At 49.6% G+C, this 26,336-nt stretch overlaps 2 protein-coding genes across 3 annotated transcripts in view; both read right to left on the bottom strand.

The window, feature by feature from the left end:
* LOC114793870 (dedicator of cytokinesis protein 3-like) overlaps positions 1-9,071 on the bottom strand; it is a 33,246-nt gene extending 24,175 nt beyond the window's left edge. The window contains exon 1 of the mRNA XM_028986011.1: positions 8,663-9,071. Within this exon, the coding sequence (XP_028841844.1) occupies positions 8,663-8,699 (37 nt within the window). The 5' untranslated portion in view covers positions 8,700-9,071. The remainder of the gene's footprint in view (positions 1-8,662) is intronic.
* Positions 9,072-12,062: 2,991 nt separating this feature from the next.
* dcaf1 (ddb1 and cul4 associated factor 1) lies at positions 12,063-25,939 on the bottom strand. 2 transcript variants are annotated; one of them, XM_028987209.1, is made up of 23 exons: positions 25,753-25,939; positions 25,273-25,396; positions 24,307-24,383; positions 24,142-24,215; positions 23,943-24,056; positions 23,464-23,601; positions 22,842-23,378; positions 21,978-22,079; positions 21,745-21,903; positions 21,489-21,668; positions 20,969-21,178; positions 19,536-19,705; positions 18,980-19,104; positions 17,209-18,704; positions 16,445-16,527; positions 15,920-16,004; positions 15,599-15,832; positions 13,454-13,547; positions 13,153-13,257; positions 13,010-13,083; positions 12,849-12,941; positions 12,467-12,743; positions 12,063-12,284 (listed from the first exon to the last, which is right to left on the bottom strand). In XM_028987209.1, exons 2-23 carry the CDS (start codon positions 25,386-25,388, stop codon positions 12,226-12,228), a joined length of 4,602 nt encoding a protein of 1,533 aa, XP_028843042.1. In that variant the 5' UTR covers positions 25,389-25,396; positions 25,753-25,939; the 3' UTR covers positions 12,063-12,225. The 2 variants fall into 2 exon arrangements, with proteins under 2 accessions (XP_028843042.1, XP_028843043.1); XM_028987210.1 differs by having other exon boundaries at positions 12,063-12,281.
* Between the last annotated feature and the right edge of the window lie 397 nt (positions 25,940-26,336).

The raw sequence follows: 26,336 nt of genomic DNA, 5'->3' as shown, positions 1-26,336 counted from the left end.
CATTTACGGCATTTGGCAGACGCCCTTATCCAGAGCGACTTACAACGTGCTTTCAAGTTACCATCGATGAAGAGATCAATTCCGGTTCACTAGGACCCCAACTATGAATACATCTATTTAGTTCACTCTGTTGTAGATTCTGTACACAAAGTTCGACAACAAGAAAATTACAATTTAATCTAAGTATTCTTTAAAGAGGAAGATCTTGAGCTGTCGTTTGAAGGTGCTCAGTGACTGAGCTGTTCTGACCTCGAGGGGAAGTTCATTCCACCACCGAGGGGCCAAGATGGAGAAAAGTCTGGATGAATGTTTTCCTTTTACCTTCAGAGATGGAGGGACCAGGCGAGCAGTACTGGAGGCTCGGAGTAAACGAGGTGCAGTGCGAGGTGTAATAAGAGCTGTGAGGTAAGATGGTGCTGCTCCATGTTTGGCTTTGTAGGCCAGCATCAGTATTTTGAACCTGATGCGTGCAGCTACTGGGAGCCAGTGAAGGGAACGTAGCAGAGGGGTGGTATGGGAGAATTTGGGGAGGTTGAAGATCAGTCGTGCTGCTGCATTTTGTATGAGTTGAAGAGGTCGGATGGTACATAGTGGTAGACCAGCTAGAAGGGAGTTACAGTAGTCCAGTCGTGAGATTACTAAGGACTGAACCAGTAGTTGGGTGGCCTGGGTTGACAGATAAGGGCGAATTCGTCTGATATTGTAGAGAAGGAATCTACATGAGCGGGAAAGATTGCTGATGTGAGTTGAGAAGGAGAGTTGGTTGTCTATTGTTACCCCAAGGTTGCGGGCTGTTGCAGAAGGAGAGAGCTGCGAGTTGTCTAGGTAAATAGCAAGATCCTGATGTGGTGAAGAATCTGCTGGAATGAATATTAGTTCAGTTTTGGTGGGATTGAGTTGGAGGTGATGGGCTGCCATCCAAGACGAGATGTCGGTTAGACATGCAGAGATTTTGGAAGCAGCATGAAGATCAGAGGGAGGAAAGGAGAAGAGGAGTTGTGTGTCGTCAGCATAGCAGTGGTAGGATAATCCATGTGAGGAAATGACCTCACCAAGTGATCTCGTGTAGAGGGAGAAAAGGAGAGGACCTAGCACCGAGCCTTGAGGGACACCAGTGGAGAGTCTACGTGAGGTAGAGGTGGATCCTTTCCAAGTCACTTGGTAAGATCGCTCATCAAGGTAGGAAGCAAACCACTGCCATGCTGAGCCCCGAATTCCAAGCCTCTTCAGGATTGCCAAGAGAGTCTTGTGATTAACAGTGTCAAATGCAGCAGATAGGTCAAGGAGAATAAGAATTGATGACAGTTTTGCCAATCTGGCTGCATGTAGCTGCTCGGTAACCGCCAAAAGGGCAGTCTCGGTGGAATGAGCTGTTCTGAAGCCAGACTGGTTAGGATCCAGGAGGTTGTTCTGTGATAAATGGAGTGATAGTTGGTTGTAGACACAGCGCTCAAGGATTTTGGATAGAAATGAGAGGAGGGAAACTGGTCTGTAATTGTTAATGTCTGTAGGATCAGCAGTGGGTTTCTTTAGGATTGGAAGAACCCTGGCTGTTTTGAAGGCAGATGGTACGTGGCCAGATGAGATTGAGCTGTTTATGATATAAGAAACGAAAGGGATGAGGTCAGGGGAGATAGTTTGAAACATTGCAGAAGGTATTGGATCTAGTGGACAGGTGGTTGGGTTGCCTGTGGATATAATCTGAATGATTTCATCAGATGTGATCTTAGAAAATTGATTTAGAGTAGTTGTCGAATTTTCAGAAGGAAGAGTAGGATTAGTGGTGGAGAATGTCTCACAGATTTTTTCAATCTTCCCTGTGAAGAAGTTGGCAAAATCATCAGCTGTTAAGGAAGTTGGGGCAGGGGGAGTCGGGGGGTTGAGTAGGGATAAGAAGATGTTGTGGAGTTTTTGAGGGTTGTGGGCAGAGGCTTCTAGTTTTGCTTTGTAGAAAGCAGTTTTAGCAGTAGTGAGGTTAGTAGAAAATTTGCGCAGAAGATTCTGGTAATCCAGTAGGTCTGAGTCAAGTTGAGATTTCTTGTATATCATCTATACATCATCTATACCACTAACTACTGTACACCCACAAACACAACATACTCACACAACATACACCATCTATACCATTAACTACTGTACACCCACAATCACAACATAATCACACAACATACATCACCTATACCACTAACTACTGTACACCCACAAACACAACATACTCAAATAACATACACCATCTATACCACTAACTACTGTACACCCACAAACACAACATACTCAAATAACATACACCATCTATACCACTAACTACTGTACACCCACAAACACAACATACTCACATAACATACACCATCTATACCACTAAATACTGTACACCCACATACACACACAACACACCATCTTTTCCACTAACTACTGTACATCCACAAACATAACATACTCACACAACATACACCATCTATACCATTAACTACTGTACACCCACAATCACAACATAATCACACAACATACATCACCTATACCACTAACTACTGTACACCCACAAACACAACATACTCAAATAACATACACCATCTATACCACTAACTACTGTACACCCACAAACACAACATACTCACATAACATACATCATCTATACCACTACCTACTATACACCCACAAACACAACATACTCACACAACATACATCATCTATACCACTATCTACTGTACACCCACAAACACACACAACACACCATCTTTTCCACTAACTACTGTACATCCACAAACATAACATACTCACACAACATACATCATCTATACCACTACCTACTATACACCCACAAACACAACATACTCACACAACATACATCATCTATACCACTATCTACTGTACACCCACAAACACAACATACTCACACAATATACACCATCTATACCACTAACTACTGTACACTCACAATCACAACATACTCAAAAATACACCAACAATACCACTAACTACTGTACACCCACAAACACAACATACTCACATAACATACACCATCTATACCACTAACTACTGTACACCCACAAACACAACATACTCAAACATACACCAACAATACCACTAACTACTGTACACCCACCATCATAACATACTCAAACATACACCATCTATACCACTAACTACTGTACACCCACAAACACAACATACACACACAACACACCATCTTTTCCACTAACTACTGTACATCCACAAACACAACATACTCACACAACATACATCATCTATACCACTATCTACTATACACCCACAAACACAACATACTCACACAACATACATCATCTATACCACTATCTACTGTACACCCACAAACACAACATACTCACACAATATACACCATCTATACCACTAACTACTGTACACCCACAAACACAACATACTCAAACATACACCAACAATACCACTAACTACTGTACACCCACAAACACAACTTACTCACACAACATACACCATCTATACCACTAACCCATAAAAAAACAGCATACTCACACAACATGCACCATGTATACCATCTATTTGTGTGTGTGTGTGTTTGTGTGTCTGTGTGTGTATGACAGAGAGGGAGGGAGAAAGAGAAGAGAGCAAAGTGGAATCTGCAGCTGTGTGTTTATTTTAGTCAAAGTGTGTTTGAATATCGTAAAACTCTACTGGTAATCAAGAATTTCACAAAACACACACTCTCACACACACAGAGGTCTGCTGGGCTTCGAAGGGGCTCTCTGTGACTCATTATGTTAATAAACCAATCAACAGTCAGGGGAGAGCAGTGAGGGGGAGGGGCCTCAGGCTCTGGCATTCCTGCTGCTGTAGCTATGGAAACAAAACACATGCACTAATAGACGAACAAGATCACTCTTTGCCTGACCACGGTGAGAGGGGAAAAGAGAGAGAGGGGTGTCTGCTCTCATCTCTACAGTCTTCTTGTCCGTGTCTTCTGCCCACGCAAGTCCCGTCTATCTGGCTGTGGTCGTGAGCATCTGTGTGTCTGTCTGCTTCTACCCACTGCTTCACCCATCAGACATGGATGCTGTGGCTTTCATACTAGCGGTTAAGCAGCCCTGTAATCAGAAGGTTGCCGGTTCAAATCCTGATCCGCCACTGAGGTGCCACTAAGCAAAGTACCGTCTCCACACACTGCTCCCCGGGTGCCTGTCATGGCTGCCAAAAGCAGAGGACACATTTCTTTGTGTCACTGTGTGCTGTGCTGTGTATCACAATAACAATCATTTCACTTTTTCACTTTTCATGCTCCTAGGAGAACCAGAGCAGGAATGGAACATCTTCATCAGGAACCAGTTGTTTTCTTCATGCCAGTGATGGTAGCGGCTACAACAACCATAGTAAATTGAACAACAGGATAATTTAGCTGTTGCCGTGGTGTCTGCTAGTCGTCTTCATGTTAGAGAGGAAGAACTAACTACCCACTCTTTTTGTTGAAGTTTAATTATTCCTGACTCCCAGAACATGATGGTTAAAAAGTAAAAAAGGAGAGGAGGGGAAGATTGACCACCCTCACTTCCTCATTCTGGACCATTTAAACCCCCTACTGTCAATATGTCACACACCCAAGTGTAGTCCAGCATCCATTTCCTCCGTTTCTCCTCGGTTTCCCCCCATTCTTTTCCATTTTAATAACCCTTGTACACAGGGTATGTCAGTGGAACCCAACCAAACAAGCATATTGTCAACCAACACGTGCCACGTGAGCTACGCTTGTCTTCTGTGGTTATTTGTGTTCTATTTATTTCCTGACATTAGAAACTCCAATGGCACATCTCCAGAAACTCTCTGTGCCAAATCTGTGAGAATCTCATATAATTTTGTCATGGCCACCGTTCCACCACCGGGCCCACAAGAGGCGCATGGACGCCCTAGAGGAGGCAGACGGGGCCGGGGTTCTGTTTAGGACCCTAGTGGCCATCTTGCTAGTTGAAAGCTCATCATTGTTTTTTGGCACACTGCTACAAGTCTTTATAACCAGGTCTGATACTCTCTGGCCCCGACTCTTCTCTTTGGTTAACTGTTGTCTGCTCTAGCTTTGGCGCTGATGTTGCTGACTGACCGCTTTTACCCTGACAATTCTTCCACCTTGTCCTCTGAGGTTCCAGTCCTGCCTGTTGCCGACTGCCTGACCATTCTTTTGCCAGCCTCGTTCAGCTATAGCTAAACCCAAAATCTCCTCCTGTACCATGTGCTTCTCCTCCCGCTGTGGAGTGTACCGCTGTGCTCATGAGCATGCCTGCACCCCATCTCCCTCACTCTCTGCCAGACTGCTGCATCTCAAGCAACCGTGTCCCACTGCCCCCAGCCTACCAGACTACCTTCTAAAACTGTGGACATGGCCACTCGTGCACCCCAGGGCCCTGGCCATGACACATTTTTATTTTTATGTATTCTTCAACCTTAGTTGTGTTGTTGTTATGGCTTTCCAGAACTTTGGAAAATCCTTCATTCTCTACATTCTCCAACCGGCTAAACTACAAAGTCAGAAGCCTGTTTATTTGGCAGTGAAGTGATGTTTAGTGACGCAAAGATCTAAATCTTAGAGTGTGTACAGAACTGTAGCTTCTCTCAATGCTGTGTGATGTTAGGGAGGCTCAGAGTGCCTTGTGTAGGATGATTTGTGTGTTCAGGGATTGGAAAGACATTTGAGTTTACGGATTTACAGAAGAGCATTGCTGAACAAATTAGATAAAGATTGTCTTTTTGGAACAGCTTCTAACAGCTACAAACCAGCTACCAACCAACTTCCAACCAGCTTCCAACAGCTACCAACAATCTACCAACTAGATACCAACCAGCAACTAACCAGCTACCAACAAGTTACGAACCAGCAACTAACCAGCTACCAAACAACTTCCAACAGCTACCAACAATCTACCAACCATATACCAACCACATATTAACCTGCAACTAACCAGCTACCAACCAACTTCCAACCAGCTATCATACAGCTACCAACAATCCACCAACCAGATATCAACCAGCAACTAACCAGCTACCAACAAGTTACGAACCAGCAACTAACCAGCTACCAAACAACTTCCAACAGCTACCAACAATCTACCAACTAGATACCAACCAGCAACTAACCAGCTACCAACAAGTTACGAACCAGCAACTAACCAGCTACCAAACAACTTCCAACAGCTACCAACAATCTACCAACCATATACCAACCACATATTAACCTGCAACTAACCAGCTACCAACCAACTTCCAACCAGCTATCATACAGCTACCAACAATCCACCAACCAGATATCAACCAGCAACTAACCAGCTACCAACCAACTTCCAACCAGCTACCAACTTCCAACTGCTATCAACAATCTACCAACCAACAACTAACCAGCTACCAACCAACTTCAAACCAGGTACTAACCAGCTACCAACCAATTTCCAACAGGTACCAGTCAGCTTCTAACCAGCTACCAACCAACTTTGAACCAACTACCAACCCGCTTCCAACAGCTACCATCCAGGTACCAACCAACTCCTAACAGCTACCAACAATCTACCAACCAGCAATCAACCAACTTCCAACCAGCTACCAACCAACTCTCAACAGCTACCAACCAGCTTCCAAAAGGGGACCAAACAGCTACCAACCAACTTCAAACCAGCTACCAACCAGCTTCCAACAGGTACCAACCAGCTACCAACCAACTTCCAACCAGATACCAACCAGCTTCCAAAGGGGACCAACCAGCTACCAATCAACTTCCAACCAGCTACCAACCAACTTCCAACAGCTTCCAACCAGCTTCCAAAGGGGACCAACCAGCTACCAATCAACTTCCAACCAGCTACCAACCAACTTCCAACAGCTTCCAACCAGCTTCCAAAGGGGACCAACCAGCTACCAACCAACTTCCAACAGCTTCCAACCAGCTTCCAAAGGGGACCAACCAGCTACCAACCAACTTCAGACCAGCTACCAACCAGCTTCCAACAGCTACCAACCAGCTACCAACCAGCTTCCAACAGGTACCAACCAGTTACCAACAGGTACCAACCAGCTACCAACTAACTTAAAACCAGCTACCAATCAACTTCCAACAGCTACCAACCAGCTACAAACAGGTATCAACCAGCTACCAACTAACTTCCAACCAGCTACCAACCAACTTCCAACAGCTACCAACCAGCTACAAACAGGTACCAACCAGCTACCAACCAACTTCCAACAGCTTCCAACCATTTTTTTTTTTACAGCATTTACCAGACGGCCTTATCCAGAGCGACTTACAGGAACAGAATGACTGAACATTCTCCTCAAGTCACACAGCAAGACAGGGTCAGTTTGTGTGTATGAAGTGAGAACTGTTGTTGTCCGGACTAAGCATGACAGTAGAACCACACACATAGTTCCCTGTCTGGGTTCTCTGCAGATAAGATCCCAATGAGCAGTTTTGCCAGGAGAGGTGTATTGTGGGAGGACCTCACAAGCCTGTCCGTGTGGGCAGAGCCCATGCGTCAATCAAAACACGTTGCCTCTGGCAACGCCGGGTGCATCCGTCAGAGGAGCAGTGGTCATGGTCAGAAATGATAAACGTCCGGAACCAGAGCAGCCTAACGCCCGAATGTTCTGAGCAGCAGAACCCCGAACACACACCCTCCCAGGGGGCTGAGCACTAATGGAGGCAGGGGGGTTTCAGAGGATCGGGTTCCCACCTCAGCACTTAACTGACCTGATTACAGACAAACATCCTGCAACTGGAGACGAGATCTTCTCCCAGACCACACGGTTTTAAGGCAGATTTCGAGGTTGCTCAGTCCTCATCTAGGATACTGGACCACAGTCTCAGTCACAGTGGCGTTCCGGACCACTTTTCCAAACTCACGTTTCACGAGAGGATCGCATCATTTCCTGTGTCTCCTCTCACGGACCTTTCTACGGCAATAGGTCAGGGGTGAAAGGTCATGTAGTGCCCTTCACTAATCAGTCATGCAATACGAATCTTAATCCAATCACAAGTCAGAAATTTGTGTAGTATGGTATGTAGTGTGATGTAGTGGGAAGGTGCTTTCTGGGCTTCTCTGTGACTAACCAGTATACACACACACACACACACACACACACACACACACACAACACCACTAGATATACCAAAAGCAGAAAGAGGAGGTTTCAGCACCACGGTCAGCGCATCGCGCAATGATGCAGCACATCAACGTAAAGAGCAGCGGCGCTGGTGTGTGTATGTGTTTGTGCGTGTGTGTGTTGGTGTGTGTATGTGTGTGTGTGTGCGTGTGTTGTGTGTCTGTGTGTGTGTGTATGTGTGTGTATGTGTCTGTGCTGTGTGTGTGTGTGTGTGTGTTGACGCACGGGTACATTGTGTGACGTCCACCTGTTGGGTCTCCCCCCTCCCCACCCCCACATCTCTGCATGGCGGGAGTGATGGGGGGGTCTCGATGATGAGGATGGGGGGGCATGAACGCCCGATGGCGTCAGAATTCCCAGAAAATGTCCCGATATTCCCGGCCACGGTCACGGGCGCCATGCGGCTGGACGGCGCGTCACGTGTGTCTGTTGGTCAGCGAGTGTGTGTGTGTGTGTGTGTGTGTGTGTGTGTTTTAATGAAAACGTCGTCGGCAATGAATAGAATAGAATAGAAGAGGAGAGAAATGGAACTCACCCACCCCGATCTTCTCCTCCTCCGTCGGTGCCCACATCGCGTTGTCCGCAGGAAGCCGAGCCGAGCTCAGGGTCGTGCGGGGGATGAGGGCGACATGGAAAAACGCGCTCCGGTGGTCCAGCCGCCGCTGCGGTTCCTCCAGTCGGGACGAATGATGTAGAAATATATATATTTATATATATATATATATATAGAGAGAGAGAGAGAGAGAGATGTTTTTCCCCCTTTTCTTCAGCTCCAGTGAAGCTGCATCCTGGTCCCCCTCCTGGTCGCAATTCGCCGCTTTTATTGTGAAATGAAGAAAGGCGCCCGGCTGCCGTCAGGCGCGTTTTGGACTAAAGGGAATTTGGCTGCAGCGGATCAGGATGCGCCATCTTTACACCAGCGCTGGATGTGTCGCTCTCCGGCGAACGGATCCTGCTGCCGAACAAGCGGAGCCGACTCTTCCGAGCGAACGAGTCCCCCCCCCCGGGAGACACTCAGGGTTAAGTGTCTTGATCAGGGACAGGATGGTAGTAAGTGGGGTTTGAACTTGGGTCTTCTGGTTCACTGTCTAACCTTCCAACAGCTTCCAACTACTACCCATATTCGATAAAGTGAATTGAAAGTAAAGCGGTTAAGGAAGTGGCCCCGTAATCAGAAGGTTGCCGGTTCAAATCCCGATCCGCCAAGGTGCCACTGAGGTGTCACTGAGCAAAGCACCATCCCCACACACTGCTCCCCGGGTGCCTGTCATGGCTGCCCACTGCTCACTCAGGGTGATGGGTTAAATGCAGAGGACAAATTTCACTGTGTGCACCGTGTGCTGCTGTGTATCACAAGTGACAATCACTTCACTGACTTACTTAAAATCACCCTGAGTGAGCAGTGGGCGGCCATGACAGGCGCCCGGGGAGCAGTGTGTGGGGACGGTGCTTTGCTCAGTGACACCTCAGTGGCACCTTGGCGGATCGGGATTCGAACCGGCAACCTTCTGATTACGGCCCCGAACCAGGACGGTGAACCAGGGTCCTGATTGGCTGAAGAACGCAGCCGGGGATGATCAGTGGTGTGTGTGTGTTTCACTGTTATCAACCAGTTGCACCATAGAACCGCTAGGCCACCACAGGCCCGATCTGGGGACAGTTATTATGTTCCATAAAAGATGTCTTGCAATGCCCATGTGTACCTGACGTGACACCGAGTCAAACCAGGATGAAGTAGAATCACATGCCACTGAATTTGACGCTAATCTATGCTCATCGTGCTCATCGGATATGTAGTGAACCGTTTGCCTGCATTATGTGCACATTTTCAGAGTAACAGAGTAATAAAAATACTCACAGTGTAATAAACAGTAATTAAAATCTTCACAAAGCAGAAATGGTGGAGCTTTTCAAAGTTGAGATAAATGGTCTGTGAATGAATACATTGTAATGATTTCCTTCACTGTTTTGGGCCTTTCTTGTTGTAAGGTTGGAAACACTCGCTTGCCTTACATTTGCATTTGTAATTATTCCCGTGCTGAAAAGAAATACTAAAAAAGCAGCTTTGCATTGAACGCAGGCAGGAAAAGTGACATAATCAAGTCACGAATGCATTTGCAGTTCTCTAATGCCAACAAACATTTAGAATCTATATTCCCCACATCACAACGAACAGTCAAAAAGCGAACGGATCTCAGCTTTAACGATTCACAGCTGACGGTGGTGCACAAGAACGAACCGACTCTTTGAGGAGAAACGATCCGAGTCGTGAAGGGACCCCGCTGCTCCGCGGCAGACACGTGACCGGCGACGGTGGGTCCGGATCCGAACCTGCGCCCACGCGCCGGGAGAACCGGGTCGGTTCCGGACGGCGAACCAGGGTCCTGATTGGCTGAAGAACGCAGCCGCGGATGCTGCAACTGGTGATCAGTGGTGTGTGTGTGTGTGTGTGTGTGTGTGTGTTTCACTGTTATCAACCAATTGCACTACAGAAATGAACACTGGAACATTCTTATGTCAGAATAACCACATGAAATCGATGCATCATCTGGTGAGCACGCAGTGATTGGAGAGTTGTGGTCAGGTAGATGTTCTAATCACGAGATTGACAGCAGCGTGTCAGATCGTCCCTGCTCCTCTCCATGTCCTTGATTCCAGCATGGTCAGAAGAAGACAGGATGGCAGCTCCACCCCTTGTTCTTACAGAGCGGGTCAGCCAGTGGATCGAAGGTTCCGTTTTAAAGTCAGATTTGTTCCATTCTCGATTCTGGCCCGGCCGGATCGGCGGTGGACAGTAAACGGGTCAGGTCCGCATGGCTCCCGAGGACGTGGAGCTGTGATATTATTGGACATTTCCACTGGTGCCCAGTGCAAGTCAACCTTTCATGAACTCCCAGCACCAGAACACAGCGCCCTAAAAACCCGGTTTCAGCCGTGTGAAGTCACACAGACCCGATCAAGGGTCCCGTCCGGCCCCGGCACACAACCACAGGTCCACCTGCACCTGGAGACCAGCTGATGGCCCAGGCGGCCCAAGGACATCTTCATGGGCCGGGTGAGCCTTGCCCCAGTTACCCCAGTGGTTATATTTGCCCTCTAAATGTCCCCTACTGTCTCCAGAATTGCGCAGCCCAAAGACCCCAGGGTCCTGACCCATAATGCACCAGTGAATCCAACAGACACAGAATCGAAAGGCGTCTTCCGCAATTTTCATTGTACGCTGCCACTCAGAAGTTTGAACATATCCGTGTTGAACAGGCAGCATTTTACACTCACGTCTTCTCTCTGGACAGTGGGGACGGTTTCCAACAGTCCTGAAGGTTCACGCCGAACACCTTCTAATCAGATCTCCAATAGTTCGGATCTGATATTCTGATTGGCTAAGAGAAATGTTAGGAGTTACAGTATAGCTGCACCGGCCTCCCGAAACCTTGTTTTACAGTCACATCACACGACTCACATGGAAGAAATGGATAAAGAAATAAAAATTATTTGCATAAAAGGACAAGATGGAGGGACTAATTAAGGAGAACAAATAAGAGGAAGCAGCTTTGATATATCAACCAAAATGTACATTTTATAGTATTTCTGACATAAATCAAAAGTCATAATGGCCCCAGTCTTACAGTCAAAACCACATCAAACCTCACTTCAGTCAGAAAACGGGCCTTCATCAAACCAAACGGTCAAATTAAACAATCCAGTTTTATTACATTTATAGAAAAATACTTTAGATACATACATTCTCTCGGATAATTACTTTACAAAATGGAAAGGGGCAAACTAAAAGTGAAGTATGTGAGATGTTGGCACCACCACCGCCGTCCTCCACCCCGGCAGCTCACACACAACATGAGAACTGGAAGCTAAAGTCGCTTTTCCAAAAAAAAAAAAAAAAAAAAAAAAAAAAAAAAAAAAAAAAAAATCATCTTTCAAGCATCAAAATCAAACAGAAAACCAAAAAGCAGAAGTAAAAGAAAGTTCTCAGTCCGATCGCCGCCGAGACCCCTGCAGGGGTCCGGACCCGGGGTGGGTCGTCACGCCGAACGGGGCCGCATCCCGCTGAGGCCACGCCCCCGAGGCGGCCTCGCCGCGCGCTCATTCGTTCAGTGACAGAATGATGTCGTCTTCCATGTCCGAGTTGTCCGAGCTGCCTGCTGAGCAGAAACACAGATGTTGGAAGAAATAAAATGAACGGCATCAATATTAATAATAATTGGTTAATAAATGGCTGCTTCGTAATAACGCAGCCAATCAGAGCGGTTCTTCAACACAAATATTTTTCGTATTTCTCAGTTTGTCAGAGTTAATATTGAGCAGAAACCCAAACACCACATACTGTTGTCCAGCACCAGCTCAACATCTTCCTCATTATCATCAGAATCATCGTCGTCGTCCTCATCATCCTCCTCCTCCTCCTCATCATCCTCATCGTCATCCCCGCCTTCCTCCAGCAGACGCGCCACCTCTTCATCATCAGACGGGGAGAAGTCCTGCTCTCCATCTTCTTCCTCCTCGCCGTTGTTCTCGTTCTCCAGTTCCGCTAGGAGGGGGTCCGTGTCGAGGTCATCGTCTGAGTCGTCATCGTCATCGTCGTCCTCCTGGTCTTCATCCTCCTGGTAGAACCGATGACAGTGAACTATGAACGCTTTTGGGAAGTGTGTCCCATACCGAACAAGGACACGCCCTATTTAAATTGACCACACCCACGCCTCTCTGACCTGATCTTCCTCGTCCTCCTCTTCCTCCGCAAGGCGCTGCCTGCCGACCTCGTAGAGACGGCACACCGTGTCCATGTTGATGGAGTCCTGGTTCTGTTGTATAAAAACGGTCAGTGAAACCCGATCATAACCTCATCAGACACCAGCGGAAGACGACGTACCTCTATGACGGCCAGGTAACAGTCTTTGGTGTCTGTGCACAGATCAAATATGTTTCTTTTCACATCAATGGTTGCTGTTGGAGAAGAAGGAACGTTTTAGAGGAAACCGGGGGGGAAAAGTGGGATCATGTGGAGAACTCTACCAATGGGCTTGTAGTCCGTGGCGTCGAACGTTCTGAAGGAGGAGCCGAACGGACTCTTCATCTGCTGCTCCATCATGTCGTCCTCGTCGTCGGCCTGCAGCATCGCTAGGGAAACCGCAGTTACAGAATCCCCGTTACCATGGAAACCACTCACAGCAGGCCCAGAGTTCAGCGCACAGGAAGTGGGCGTGGCTCTGGTCGTCTGCCTCGCGCACACATAGCCAGACGTTACGGAGAACGGCCCCAGGAGAGATACACTCGCGGACCGAGCGAGGACCAGCCGCGGCGCCGAGGGCCTCACCTCCGTAGATGACCGTGCCGTTGTTGTTGAAGACGATCCTGCACTGGTCCAGCGCAGGCACCGTGTGCAGCAGGTGAAACGTCCTCAGGTCCCACTGGCCCAGTCCATTAAAGAACAGAACGCACGGCAGAAACAGACACCGCGGGACGCAGCTGTATAAGATGTAATACTTCCCCAGTCAGGTAGTGGGCGTGGTCACGTTAGAAACAATTACACAACAGAGAGTGGGGTAGTTAGTCGCTCTTCTCCGACATACATGTAATACTTCCCCCGTCAGGTAGTGGGCGTGGTCACGTTAGAAACAATTACACAACAGAGAGTGGGGTAGTTAGTCGCTCTTCTCCGACATACATGTAATACTTCCCCCGTCAGGTAGTGGGCGTGGTCACGTTAGAAACAATTACACAACAGAGAGTGGGGTAGTTAGTCGCTCTTCTCCGACATACATGTAATACTTCCCCCGTCAGGTAGTGGGCGTGGTCACGTTAGAAACAATTACACAACAGAGAGTGGGGTAGTTAGTCGCTCTTCTCCGACATACATGTAATACTTCCCCCGTCAGGTAGTGGGCGTGGTCACGTTAGAAACAATTACACAACAGAGAGTGGGGTAGTTAGTCGCTCTTCTCCGACATACATGTAATACTTCCTCCGTCAGGTAGTGGGCGTGGTCAGGTTAGAAACAATTACACAACAGAGTCGGGTAGTTAGTCGCTCTTCTCCGACAAACATGTAATACTCCGACATACATGTAATACTTCCCCCGTCAGGTAGTGGGCGTGGTCACGTTAGAAACAATTACACAACAGAGAGTGGGGTAGTTAGTCGCTCTTCTCCGACATACATGTAATACTTCCCCCGTCAGGTAGTGGGCGTGGTCAGGTTAGAAACAATTACACAACAGAGTCGGGTAGTTAGTCGCTCTTCTCCGACATACATGTAATACTTCCCCCGTCAGGTAGTGGGCGTGGTCAGGTTAGAAACAATTACACAACAGAGTCGGGTAGTTAGTCGCTCTTCTCCGACAAACATGTAATACTCCGACATACATGTAATACTTCCCCCGTCAGGTAGTGGGCGTGGTCACGTTAGAAACAATTACACTACAGGGAGTGGGGTAGTTAGTCGCTCTTCTCCGACATACATGTAATACTTCCCCCGTCAGGTAGTGGGCGTGGTCACGTTAGAAACAATTACACAACAGAGAGTGGGGTAGTTAGTCGCTCTTCTCCGACATACATGTAATACTTCCCCCGTCAGGTAGTGGGCGTGGTCAGGTTAGAAACAATTACACAACAGAGTCGGGTAGTTAGTCGCTCTTCTCCGACAAACATGTAATACTCCGACATACATGTAATACTTCCCCCGTCAGGTAGTGGGCGTGGTCACGTTAGAAACAATTACACTACAGGGAGTGGGGTAGTTAGTCGCTCTTCTCCGACATACATGTAATACTTCCCCCGTCAGGTAGTGGGCGTGGTCACGTTAGAAACAATTACACAACAGAGAGTGGGGTAGTTAGTCGCTCTTCTCCGACATACATGTAATACTTCCTCCGTCAGGTAGTGGGCGTGGTCAGGTTAGAAACAATTACACAACAGAGTCGGGTAGTTAGTCGCTCTTCTCCGACAAACATGTAATACTCCGACATACATGTAATACTTCCCCCGTCAGGTAGTGGGCGTGGTCACGTTAGAAACAATTACACTACAGGGAGTGGGGTAGTTAGTCGCTCTTCTCCGACATACATGTAATACTTCCTCCGTCAGGTAGTGGGCGTGGTCACGTTAGAAACAATTACACTACAGGGAGTGGGGTAGTTAGTCGCTCTTCTCCGACATACATGTAATACTTCCCCCGTCAGGTAGTGGGCGTGGTCACGTTAGAAACAATTACACTACAGGGAGTGGGGTAGTTAGTCGCTCTTCTCCGACATACATGTAATACTTCCTCCGTCAGGTAGTGGGCGTGGTCACGTTAGAAACAATTACACTACAGGGAGTGGGGTAGTTAGTCGCTCTTCTCCGACATACAGACAAACCGCACGCAGCCACTTCCTGTTTCGGTTGGTTTATTATTCCGTCACTAAACGAAAAGAGAAATGTTTTGATGTTCGTTCCATGAACCTTATCAACAGGAAGGATACGATCTCCGTGTTGATGATGACCTCCTGCCCGTTGGGGTGAAACACGCCGCTGATGTTCATGTTGAACTTGTCGAACTTGTGGATGGCCTGAGCAGAGCGTACGTCCCACAGCACGCCGTCGTTCAGCACCAGGTCGTCCGTGGGGTTAAAGGTCGCGCAGTTCCTCTTGTAATTGTTGGCCAGGTCAGGGTTGTTTAAGGTCAAGGTTTTCTGACCCGCCTGGATGTCGTAAATCTAGAACGGCATATTTCCGACGTGAAGCTACATTTTTAGATCTTGCTATATCAGGTCTATTGTGGATGAGAGAAAAATAAAAATCACATGTGCTATGTGCTCCTTCGTCCCGATGACCCTGTCCTGAGAGAGTTTACTGAACTCCACGTAATGATCGTCTGAAAACGAATGCCTGTAAAAATCAGCAGTACGTTGCACAATTAAAAACAGGCCATTTTAATTCAAAAATGTACTTGTGTTCCTGAGAATTCATTTCGCCGCATTAAATAAACTTTCCAGCAAGAAAGGTTTTTAGCGGACATGCTTATTCAAGACAAAGTACGGTGGATGTAAAAAGTGTACATACACCCATAAAAAGCAGAAAGGCATGCATGCTTATGCAACCAGTTTAATAGGTTAATGTATTATAATTTGTTTAATCGCCCAAGCAGTTTTCCAATTGAACTGTACAGGTTACAGGTCACATTTAAGGTGGAATTTTAAACTTTTTATATCCACATCATGAATGGGGGTGAACAATAGATTTAATAGATAAAACGGTACGTAGTGTTAACATAATTACATAAAGATTATTTCTTAAATGTTAATAGCTGTGATCAGCTGGGAACTCACTTCATGATGAAAACGGACTTCATGCCCCAGAGCGCGGACAGCGGGTAACTCCAGGAGGCCGAGGTCAGCAGCAGAGAGCCGTCCTGCGCACGGAAGACCAAATTAATACAAATACATCTCCTGCTCACGATTATTTCAGATGACTGATTTTTTTTTTTTTTTTTTACAGCAAGTGAGCAACATAATAGGACTAACAAAGGGTATCCAACAGAAACTAAAGCATTTTCATACGCTACAATGAAAATAAATAGGTGCACGTGTTTTATTAAAATAATTTTTGTGCTCTGGTTTTGCATTTACATCTACATGCAAAACCGACTTACAATCAGTAGTTACAGGGACAGTCCCCCCCTGGAGACACTCAGGGTTAATGGTAGTAAGTGGGATTTGAACCTGGGTCTCCTGGTTCACGGGCGAGTGTGTTATGCGCTAGGCTACCACCGCCCTTTTGCGAATTTAGACAGAAGTTTTGCAATGACGACAACTTTTACTGCTGATCTAAAAGCCCTTATTTTTTTTTATTTCTTGGATTTTATTTCTTATTTCTTGGATTTTGCAAGATCCTAGAAATGTATATTATGTGGGGATCACGGTGGTAGTAGCCTAGTGGGGTAACACACTCGCCTGTTCAAACCCCACTTACTACCATCGTGTCCCTGAGCAAGACACTTAACCCTGAGTGTCTCCAGGGGGGGACTGTCCCTGTAACTACTGACTAAGTCGCTCTGAATACGTAAATGTAAACGGGGAGGGGCTGTACCGACCCGGGACGGCTCCAGGTGAGTGATGGCCGAGCCGTGGCAGCTGTAACTGGCCTCCTCCTGCCCGGTGAAGACGTTGTAGAGCTTCAGCTGCCCGGTGCAGGTGCCCAGCATGAGGAAGCGCTCGCGGGCGGAGAAGGCGCAGCAGGTGAAGCCGCTCTCGTCCTCGTCGGCCTCGCGGAACACCGAGATGGGCCGGAAGCGGCTGAAGATGAGGTGGCGGTCGAAGCAGCCGCCGTCCACGCCGCCGTACTTGGGGTCGATGGCGCGGCAGCTGTGGCGGGCGGTGAAGTTGGCGGGCGCCTGGCGCCGCTGCTTGGGCTCGGGGCACTGGTGCGGCGTGAAGAGGCTGAAGAGCGGGCAGGTGGTGACGGGGTTCTTGCAGCGCGCGTGCTGCTCGCGCAGGTACTCGGTGATGATGCCGTCCAGCGCCGGCGGCGAGGGCAGGTGCCGGTCCAGCTGCTTCTTCATGGCGGGGCTCTGGTTGAAGGCGCCGTGGTCCGACTTCTGCCGCAGGACCCGCGGCTTGCGGCCGCCGGCGCCGCACGGCGACGCCCGCTCGCGCGAGAACACGATCCGGCCGATCAGCGGCGAGCTGGTGCTGTGGAGGGGAGGCGTGTTGGACGCCGCGGCCGAGGAGAGGGCGGAGCCCTGCGGCGTGCACGAGCGCGGCTGGGAGTGCAGCAGCGCGGGGGGGGTGGAGGAGTGGCCGCCCAGCCGCGCCGCCACCCCGTTGGCCAGCCGCGGAGTCCTCGAGTGGATGGCGGCGGGGGTGGGCGAGGTCGCCATGGTGACGGCGGGCACGGCGGGGTGGGCGTGGCCCAGCGGCAGCGGCGCCATGGGCAGGTCGGCCTCCTTGGTGAGCATGTTGGCCGTGTCGTTCAGGCCCTTGGCCACCAGGTGGTTGCGGACGAGCAGCAGCAGCTCCTTCTCGGGGAAGGAGATGCGCGTCTGCGCCACCACGCTGGCCCGCTGCAGCCGCGCCAGCGACACGTCCGTGCCCATCAGCAGCGGCTTGCCGGACACGCGCTCGATCAGCTCGGCGGCGAACTTGCAGAAGCGCACGTGCTCGCTGCGCTTGTCCTGCAGCACCGGCTCCTTCATCAGCGTCTGGATCTGGCCGCTGCTGAACAGCGGCAGCTTGCTGATGATCTGCCGCACCGCGGCCGAGCGCGCCAGGCCCACCAGCGCCTTGCAGGCCAGCACCCGGATCTGGTCGGCGTCCGTGATGGGCGTCTTGACCGTCAGCAGCGACAGCAGCACCTTGATGCCGTTGTTGGACTGCACCACGTTCCACATCTTGGCCAGGACGCTCTCGCTGCCGCGATTGGCCTGGGGCAGGCGGCGGCGCGGCGTGCCGGCGATGAACTTCCCGATGCTGGACATGCGCTTGTCCGGCGCGCACACGCAGTTGATTATGACCTGAAGGGCGGATTTCTGGATCTCGGCGTCGTTGACGAACACCTCGCCTTCTGCCACGACCAGCACGATGCTCATCCCTGCAACAGGAAGCACGAAGCCCATCAGTCAGATTATGTAAGTGCTACATGCGACATCAGACCACAGGACTCTTGCACCACGTTTTTTCACTTTACACCTTGCTGTTATACACATACTCTCTGTTTTACGTTACAGAAATAAAAGTGCAATATTGAGGTCTATAGCAGTCGCCAAAGCACTTCACCGCACATCATACCGCGCATGACTGTGTATGCGACAAATAAAAATAATTATAAAAATTTCATTTGGAAAGAAGAGCGAACGGCGCACCCACCCACGGTGGAGATGGTGGAGCCGCCCTCGTCCAGCACGGCCACGGGCTCGGCCAGCAGCAGCTGGGTTTTGGGCACCACGGTGAGGATGCTCAGGATGTCCAGGGCGTAGCGCACCGTGTCGCTCCTGTCTCGCACAAACAGTAAACGTTACGGGACGGACCGTAACCGTGAAATTATAAAACAAACCCCAACAGAGGTACGTTAAAATGAATGTGACGTGTTTGTCACTGTGGAACACTGCAGCACAGCACACGGTGACACGGTGAAATGTGTCCTCTGTATTTAACAGTCACCCTGAGTGAGCAGTGGGTGGCCATGACAGGCGCCCAGGGAGCAGTGTGTGGGGACTTTGCTCAGTGGCACCTCGGCGGATCGGGATTCGAACTGACAACCTTCTGATTACGGGGCCGCTTCCTTAACCGCTAGGCCCCTACTGGCCCTGACCAACTCACCCACTCGTCCATGCCACTTCGCTGCTGTATTATGAGGAGAATTTATGTCATTTATCAAAAAAAAAATGTTATGAGCGCTCCTATTATAACCTGTGACCCCTACCTGCCGTAGTAAGTCCTCCAGTCGCAGGCGATGGAGATGAGCTGCAGCAGCAGCTGGACGCAGGACAGCTTGTGGAAGACCTCGGCGGGTTCCCAGTAGAGCCGGACGGGTCCGTACTCAAACAGAAACTCGATCATCTCTACCACCTGCTCGTGAGTGTATGTGCACGCCTGCAGAGAAAAAACACACACACACACACACACACACACACACACACACACACACACACACAATGTTTAACAAGGGCCGGGCTGCCTCGGAATTCTATTCTGTGCCAGAGGTTTCCCCACTTTTTTTTTTTTTTTGGGGACAAGAAACTGACCACATCCCAATTTTACTGCCTTGGCATTTAGCAAGACCTGTTGCCAAGCAACAGCAGTGCAGCAGCGATCGAGTGAAGAGTAAAGATGGTGGAACAGCAAACAACCAAAAAAAAAAAAAAAAAAAAAAAAAGGACCAGCGTCCCCCTGGGCCAGGAATCAGAGGAGAAATGGCCAGTAACTGGCGCTTCCATGCGCGATTCATGTACTAATCTGTACTTCTCAAATAACCCTCTCGTCCAAGTTCGCAACAAAAGCGTTCAGAAGGCACGAAGGGGCAAGATGATGTGGAAACGTTTCGTTGAAATGAATCTCATAATGGATTCTGCATGGACGCAGTGCAGGACGTGATGGATTACATCATAACGCCGTTGCTCGGTGGTGTTCTAGTTGAAAAGTAGTGCCGGTAAGTGAAAGTGAAGTGATTGTCACTAGTGATACACAGCAGCACAGCACACAGTGCACACAGTGAAATTTGTCCTCTGCATTTAACCCTGAGCCACTGAGCAAAGCACCGTCCCCACACACTGCTCCCCGGGCGCCTGTCATGGCTGCCCACTGCTCACTCAGGGTCATGGGTTAAATGCAGAGGACAAATTTCACTGTATGCACCGTGTGCTGTGCTGCTGTGTATCACTAGTGACAATCACTTTTCAAGGGTCCCTGGTGGTCTAGTGGTTAGGCCCGGGTTCGATTCCCGGTCAGGGAAAGTGTGTAAGGTTAGTGGGGCAGTAGTGGCCTAGCGGTTAAGGAAGCGGGCCCGTAATCAGAAGGTTGTGACCGGTAGTGACCGCGCCAGCCTGATTGGAGTTCGGCCTCGTCCGCACAGACACTCAAAACGAACACTGTACGGCACGCCCGTTTCTGCCGCGCTTTGTAGCTGCATTCCATTAACGTTTCGCTGGCGTTCACTCGCCGCTGTTTAAACGTTCGGCGCTGTTTAGCGCTTGTCGGGATACCAGTTGAAACTTTTTTAACTCCATCCGGTGAAAACCGGTCTGTGAGCAGTCCCTGGTTCAGACGTCCTTAACGCTCAGGTTTGAAAACGTAACGTGAGGTGTCAGGAAGAACAATCGATGGGACGGGAGGATTGGCGTAGCGGGGCGCGTGTACCTTGTAGTACGGCTGTGGGTGTATGGGAGCTCCGCCCTCGCTGCGCTGCAGCGACTGTTTCACCTGCTCCACCTTGATGGCCAGGTGAGCCTCGAAGTAGCGGCGCAGCGCCATGCAGGTGTGCTTGGCCGTCTGGCGGCTGGAGAAGATCTCGTCGTCGCTCAACAGCGCCCCCTGGTCCTCTGGGTTCAGGATTTCCAGAGTGCTGATCTACACACAATTTCAGGCATTTCATACACCAAGCGGCCATAACGACAACAGGAAAAGTCAATATGATTGATTACTGGGTTACAAAAAGGATCTGAATGGCTTTGAGGAGGGCAAAATGTATAAGGCTGCGGCTTTTGTGGGACGTTCATGTTCTGCAGGTGGACTACTCATAATGCTATGGCTGATGGAGCATATTTTGCCATTTTTTTTCAAGTGAACAGGAATTATGAGGAATATGCAATTAGTCGATTCAGAATGAAATGGAATAAATTTCATGTATTTATGTGCGTGTGTGCGTGCGTGCGTGTACCAAGTTGACGAGACGACGGAGTCCATCCTGCTGGTCGAACAGTTCCAAAACCGCCCGGAAGGAGAAGGAGATTGAGAAGAACATGGTTGCATGGCAACAGCCGGACGCGTGAGAACACTCCAGCAGCCAGAGCGCGTACCTCACCACGTCGGCCAGGACCGAGTGAGGCAGCACACACACCTGCAACACGCGCAAACCGTTGGAAGCTGGCGCGGGAACGCGCCAAGCGTCTTACGATGGTTCGTGCGGCCCTTACCCGCTCCATGGCGTCCTGGTTGTAGGCCAGGTAGTACAGGCACAGGGAGACCCCGGTGGCGGCCATCGATGGCCGCGGGATTTCCAGGAGCTTCTGAACGCCGCCGTGAGCAACGAACTCTGCGGCAAACTTCTTGTGGAGGAGCAAGGAGGCCAGGTACTACGAAAGAAAAAGACATACGGGTCACATGGTGACGTGGACACCGGGTGACGTGGACACCGGGCAAACGTTACCTTCAGCGCCTCGAAGGTGAGCTGCACGTCGTTGGTCTGCTTGAGGTCCATGTAGTGGATGAGCAGCTCGCGCGCTCCCAGCTGCATGAACACGGCCAGGAGCTGCAGGACACGCATGAACGAGGCGGAGTCAGAGATCACGTGACCCCCCCCCAACTCCCGCGTCACACATGATTACATACAAAGTTCGCCAAGTACGAGGACGGGTTAGCAAGATTCGCAGTCAACAGTCGTAGGTGAGCGCACTCTCATATTTCTAAACGGTCAAAACCATCTCAGCTATAGCATTAAAACACATAAAAATGGACCAAAAAAAGAATTATGCATTCAATCGCAATAAGTAACTGTGTTACGATATTACAATGTTGCGTGCGCTACGGTTGTGTGTCAGAATGTACGGAATGGCAAAACAGCCACAGTTCCGCACTTACGAAGCGGCGTAAAATACGTTGGTATTATTGCTAATAAAACATTAACGCGCATATGCAAATTAAAGAATAATTCGTCTAGCACTTAACAATTCCCCAGCATGTTCTATTCCTGACAAGTTGGGCCTTATCGGGGCTCTTAGTTTTGTAACTCAAAATCTATAGAAACCGAATGAGAATTGCTGGTGTCCTCCTCCTGTAAGTAAAGTAAACACCGGAAATGTGTAAAAAAAAAGTCCACTAGGCCAATCAATCCAGACCACGGTGCGTCCAGGTGTCCAGTTGGCTGGATCTGATTTTTGTGGGGGTCATGACCCCCCTAACCCCTCCCGCAAATTACACCTATGGACTGCATAACGAAACCAAGCATGCGAGTCAACGTCAGTCGCCTCTAGGGGGCGGCCTGGCCATCTAAAAATATTTCTAGAAGGTTTACCTCCTGGTACTCCCCCAGCGGCGTGAGGTACTGCAGGATGAGGCGCTGCTCGATGCCGGGGGTCAGGGGGTAGAGGTGGTAGTTGTTCCCGATGACCCAGGGACTCATTTCGGACCAGCTGCTGTTGGACAGCTCGCCGAAGCTGCGGTCCGGCTCGGGCGGGGCGTACTTCAGCTTCTGCTTGGCCTTGCGGCCGTTCTCGCACTCGGCCGCCCTCCTCCACTGGCTGCTGGCCTCCACCTGCCCGTCCGCCTCCTCCAGGCCTCCCGGCTTCGCCGGATCCTTGGCGGCGGAGTCGGGCCGGCCGGCGAGGACGAAGGACTTGCTGCTGCTGAACTCCAGGCCGTCCTGCTCCGCCTCCTCGCCCTCCTCCTCTCGGCCATTTTTGTCCTGGAACCCGGAGCCTGCCACCATCTCCTCGTCCAGTGTCAGCAGCGGCTCACCGCGGCTCTTTCTGGAGCTCGGCCGCCTCAGGTCCTTCCGGGTCTCAGCCGCTCCCTCCTGCAGCTCACGCAGGCGGTGCAGCATCAGCGGCACCTGAAGCAGAAAAAGATCCGTTTCCATAACGGCAGGGCGGTGCGTGCATGTGTGTGTGTGTGTGTGTGTGTGTGTGCGTACAAACCAGCACAGAGTTCTCCTCGCGGTAGTTGGCTGCAATGTCCTGGTTCTCCATAGCTCCAGCTAGAAGACCGGTGGCGTAGATCCGCAGCGGCCGCTCCGCCTCCTGAGCCCACTTAAACAGCCTCTCCACAATTCCCTCCTAATGTGCACACACACACACACACACACACACACACACACACACACAGGTATCTAGGTAGGTCAACATTGCAGAAGTGTTCATGACTATTTTCCACCTTTTCCTCACTGTCCTATTTTCCTCTAAATAATTATTATATATTTTTTGTTAAATTCTTAAATAAAAAAAATTTTTTTTAAAAGATTCGGCTGTTTTGAGGTCAAGAACACGTATTGCGGTTTTTAACTAAACTGAAACATGAAAGAAATCTGTGGGTTAATAATAAAAAAACATTTTTAAAAATCAAGAAATTTGCGACTAGAATAGAAATGAATAGCTCAGATTTCCGTGGTGCGACGGACCTTCTCCTGGAAGACCACGGCAGTCTCCAGCCCAGGCATGATGTCCAGCAGCAGGCAGCATGCAGCCGTGTTGAGGGACACCTCCCGACTGCTCATCATGTACGTGTTCACCAGCTAGAGCGCCGCACACAGGACACGGTCAGGAGTGCGACGGCGGACCAAAACGAGGCGCATCTGACGTAAACGCTCCGGAACTCACCGCGTTCATGAAGTCGTCGTTCTTAAACAGGATCTTCAGCAGGTGCCCCAGCATGCACTCTGGGTCCGCCCGTCCTGCAACACACAAAGACAGGTTTTCCCCCTGCACAGCGTACAAGCGGAAAAAACACGGGACCGGCGGGGAGTTCAAAGGTCAGCCAGTCACCTGGGTGTCGATCATCGAACGGGTCCGGGTCAGCTTTGTGGTACTCCTCAGTCTCCCGCTCTACCAGCTCGGAGATCCTAAACGAACAAAATCACCACCACTGATGTGTGTCCAAAAACCAGGAAAGGTCTGACTGTTCATTTAAAAATCATAATTTAAATATAATAACTCATTACACACACACACATATATACACACACACAGCACTGTGCAAAATTATCAAACCTATACAAAGCAGTGAGAGAGGGTTTACATTTTACATTTATGGCATTTACCAGACGCCTTTATCCAGAGCAACTTACAATCAGTAGTTACAGGGACAGTCCCCCCCTGGAGACACTCAGGGATAAGTGTCCTGCTCAGGGACACAATGGTAGTAAGCAGGATTTGAACCTGAGTCTTTTGGTTCATAGGCTACTACCACATACTAACTAACTAACTAACTAACTAACTAAATAAATATATATATCTAAATTTAAACATTAATTAACCATAAACATTTACTGTAGACATGATTTTAAATTAAAACCATTTCAGAAAGAGACTGTTCAGTGAAATATTATTGTCCATTTCCTTACAGGGTTAACGGCTCGATATAAACATGAACGTGATCATTAATTGGGATGTTGGAAAATATCGATACAGCAATATAATATTGTGATATCATATCGATGCAGGGACATCAAATACGGATATTTTTGCATTCAAATGTACTCCCAAATTCAGTTCTGAGTTGCTTGATGTTTTGCCTGAATTGTTAATGTAATTAATGCACAGATCCTACACGTCCTGTACTTTGGCTCTGTTTTTACATTTTCGGTGAACTGCAGAGTCATTTTGCACTTTGAGATCGTCCCGGGGTCGGTAATCTCAGACTGACGTGTTTGCAAGGCAGGTCACATTCACATCCACACAGACACACGCTGCATTACTCTGTCACCGGGGACAGGGGACAAGGGGACACACTTGGTCAGAATGGCCACCAGGTCCGGAGTGCTGCCCAGCTGCTCTCGCTCCCACTGCTCCAGCAGGGTGGTCAGCTCGGCCTTGGAGTCCACGCTGGCCTCGGACGCAGACGCCATCGCCCTGGCTGACACGGGACACAACGACGACATTTAACAGCGCGACAGTCGGCGGCGCGCCGAGAAAGTTTCAGGGTGACCGCGGGGCGAGAGACTCGGAGCTAGGCCAAGTTCGGGGCAGAAGCCGGACGGTCCAAGCCGGGACCGGGTCCCAGTCTCGGGCACCGGAGCCGCGATCCAACTTTGGACCCGGACCGAGCGGCGACACCGAGGGGGCTGCGTCTGTACCCCGGAGGAGAGCCCGCTTTGCCCCGGAGGAGACAGCCCGGGCCACGGGTCGCTCCGCGGCGGGGCTGAGCGCTACAGCCGCCGCACAACAAAGCGTGTCCCCAGCATGCTGCTAACACGCTAACACGCCGCTCACCGCGCCGCGACGTCCCGCTCGACTCTCCCGCTCCTCCGGCAGGTGGGCGCCCGCACGGACACGACCGAATCCGCGCCCGGGGGGGTGACGGCTGCGGCGGGAAGGGCGCCGGCGGTGCTAACGGCGCTGCATTGCGCGGAAAGTCGTTATTATGGCGACCACGTTCTCTACGTCAGGCGCGGAGCGACGGCCGCTGCCTAGTGACGTCACGAGCCCCGCCCACACGCCGCGGCGCCGCTGTCAATATGCAAGCCCCGCCCACTCGCGTCCGAGCACACGTCCCAATAACTATTATAGTCTTTTATTGAACATTCTAGCATGAATCATCTTCCCGTTTGCTTATTTATTTCTTGTTTATTTCTTTACGCTTACTGTATAAGATTGTGTTGCTGTTGTTGAACGCTATTGTATCGGATAGTTCAATTTATTAATCAAATTTATTTAAATAATACATAACTAAACGACAAAAAATAATTTCTGCTGAAGTCAAGGTCTATTCTACCAAGACCTTTAAACTTCTTTACATGTTTTATTTGGCTTAACTTGTTCATATTTAACACTGTATGGCGTGAAAGTGAAGTGAT

The sequence above is a fragment of the Denticeps clupeoides genome, chromosome 7 (genome assembly GCF_900700375.1).
Source record: "Denticeps clupeoides chromosome 7, fDenClu1.1, whole genome shotgun sequence".
Classification (NCBI taxonomy): domain Eukaryota; kingdom Metazoa; phylum Chordata; class Actinopteri; order Clupeiformes; family Denticipitidae; genus Denticeps; species Denticeps clupeoides.
Note: the sequence above shows the minus strand (reverse complement) of the source record. Positions and strands in the feature narration are given on the sequence as shown.

Coding starts and splice junctions, on each gene's coding strand:
- dcaf1 (XM_028987209.1), bottom strand. CDS start 25,388: ATGGCGTCTGCGTCCGAGGCCAGCGTGGACTCCAAGGCCGAGCTGACC. Junction 21,179..21,488: donor TCCGTCGTCTCGTCAACTTG/GTACACGCACGC, acceptor AATTGTGTGTAG/ATCAGCACTCTGGAAATCCT. Junction 16,005..16,444: donor AAGTCCGTTTTCATCATGAA/GTGAGTTCCCAG, acceptor TGATTTTTACAG/GCATTCGTTTTCAGACGATC.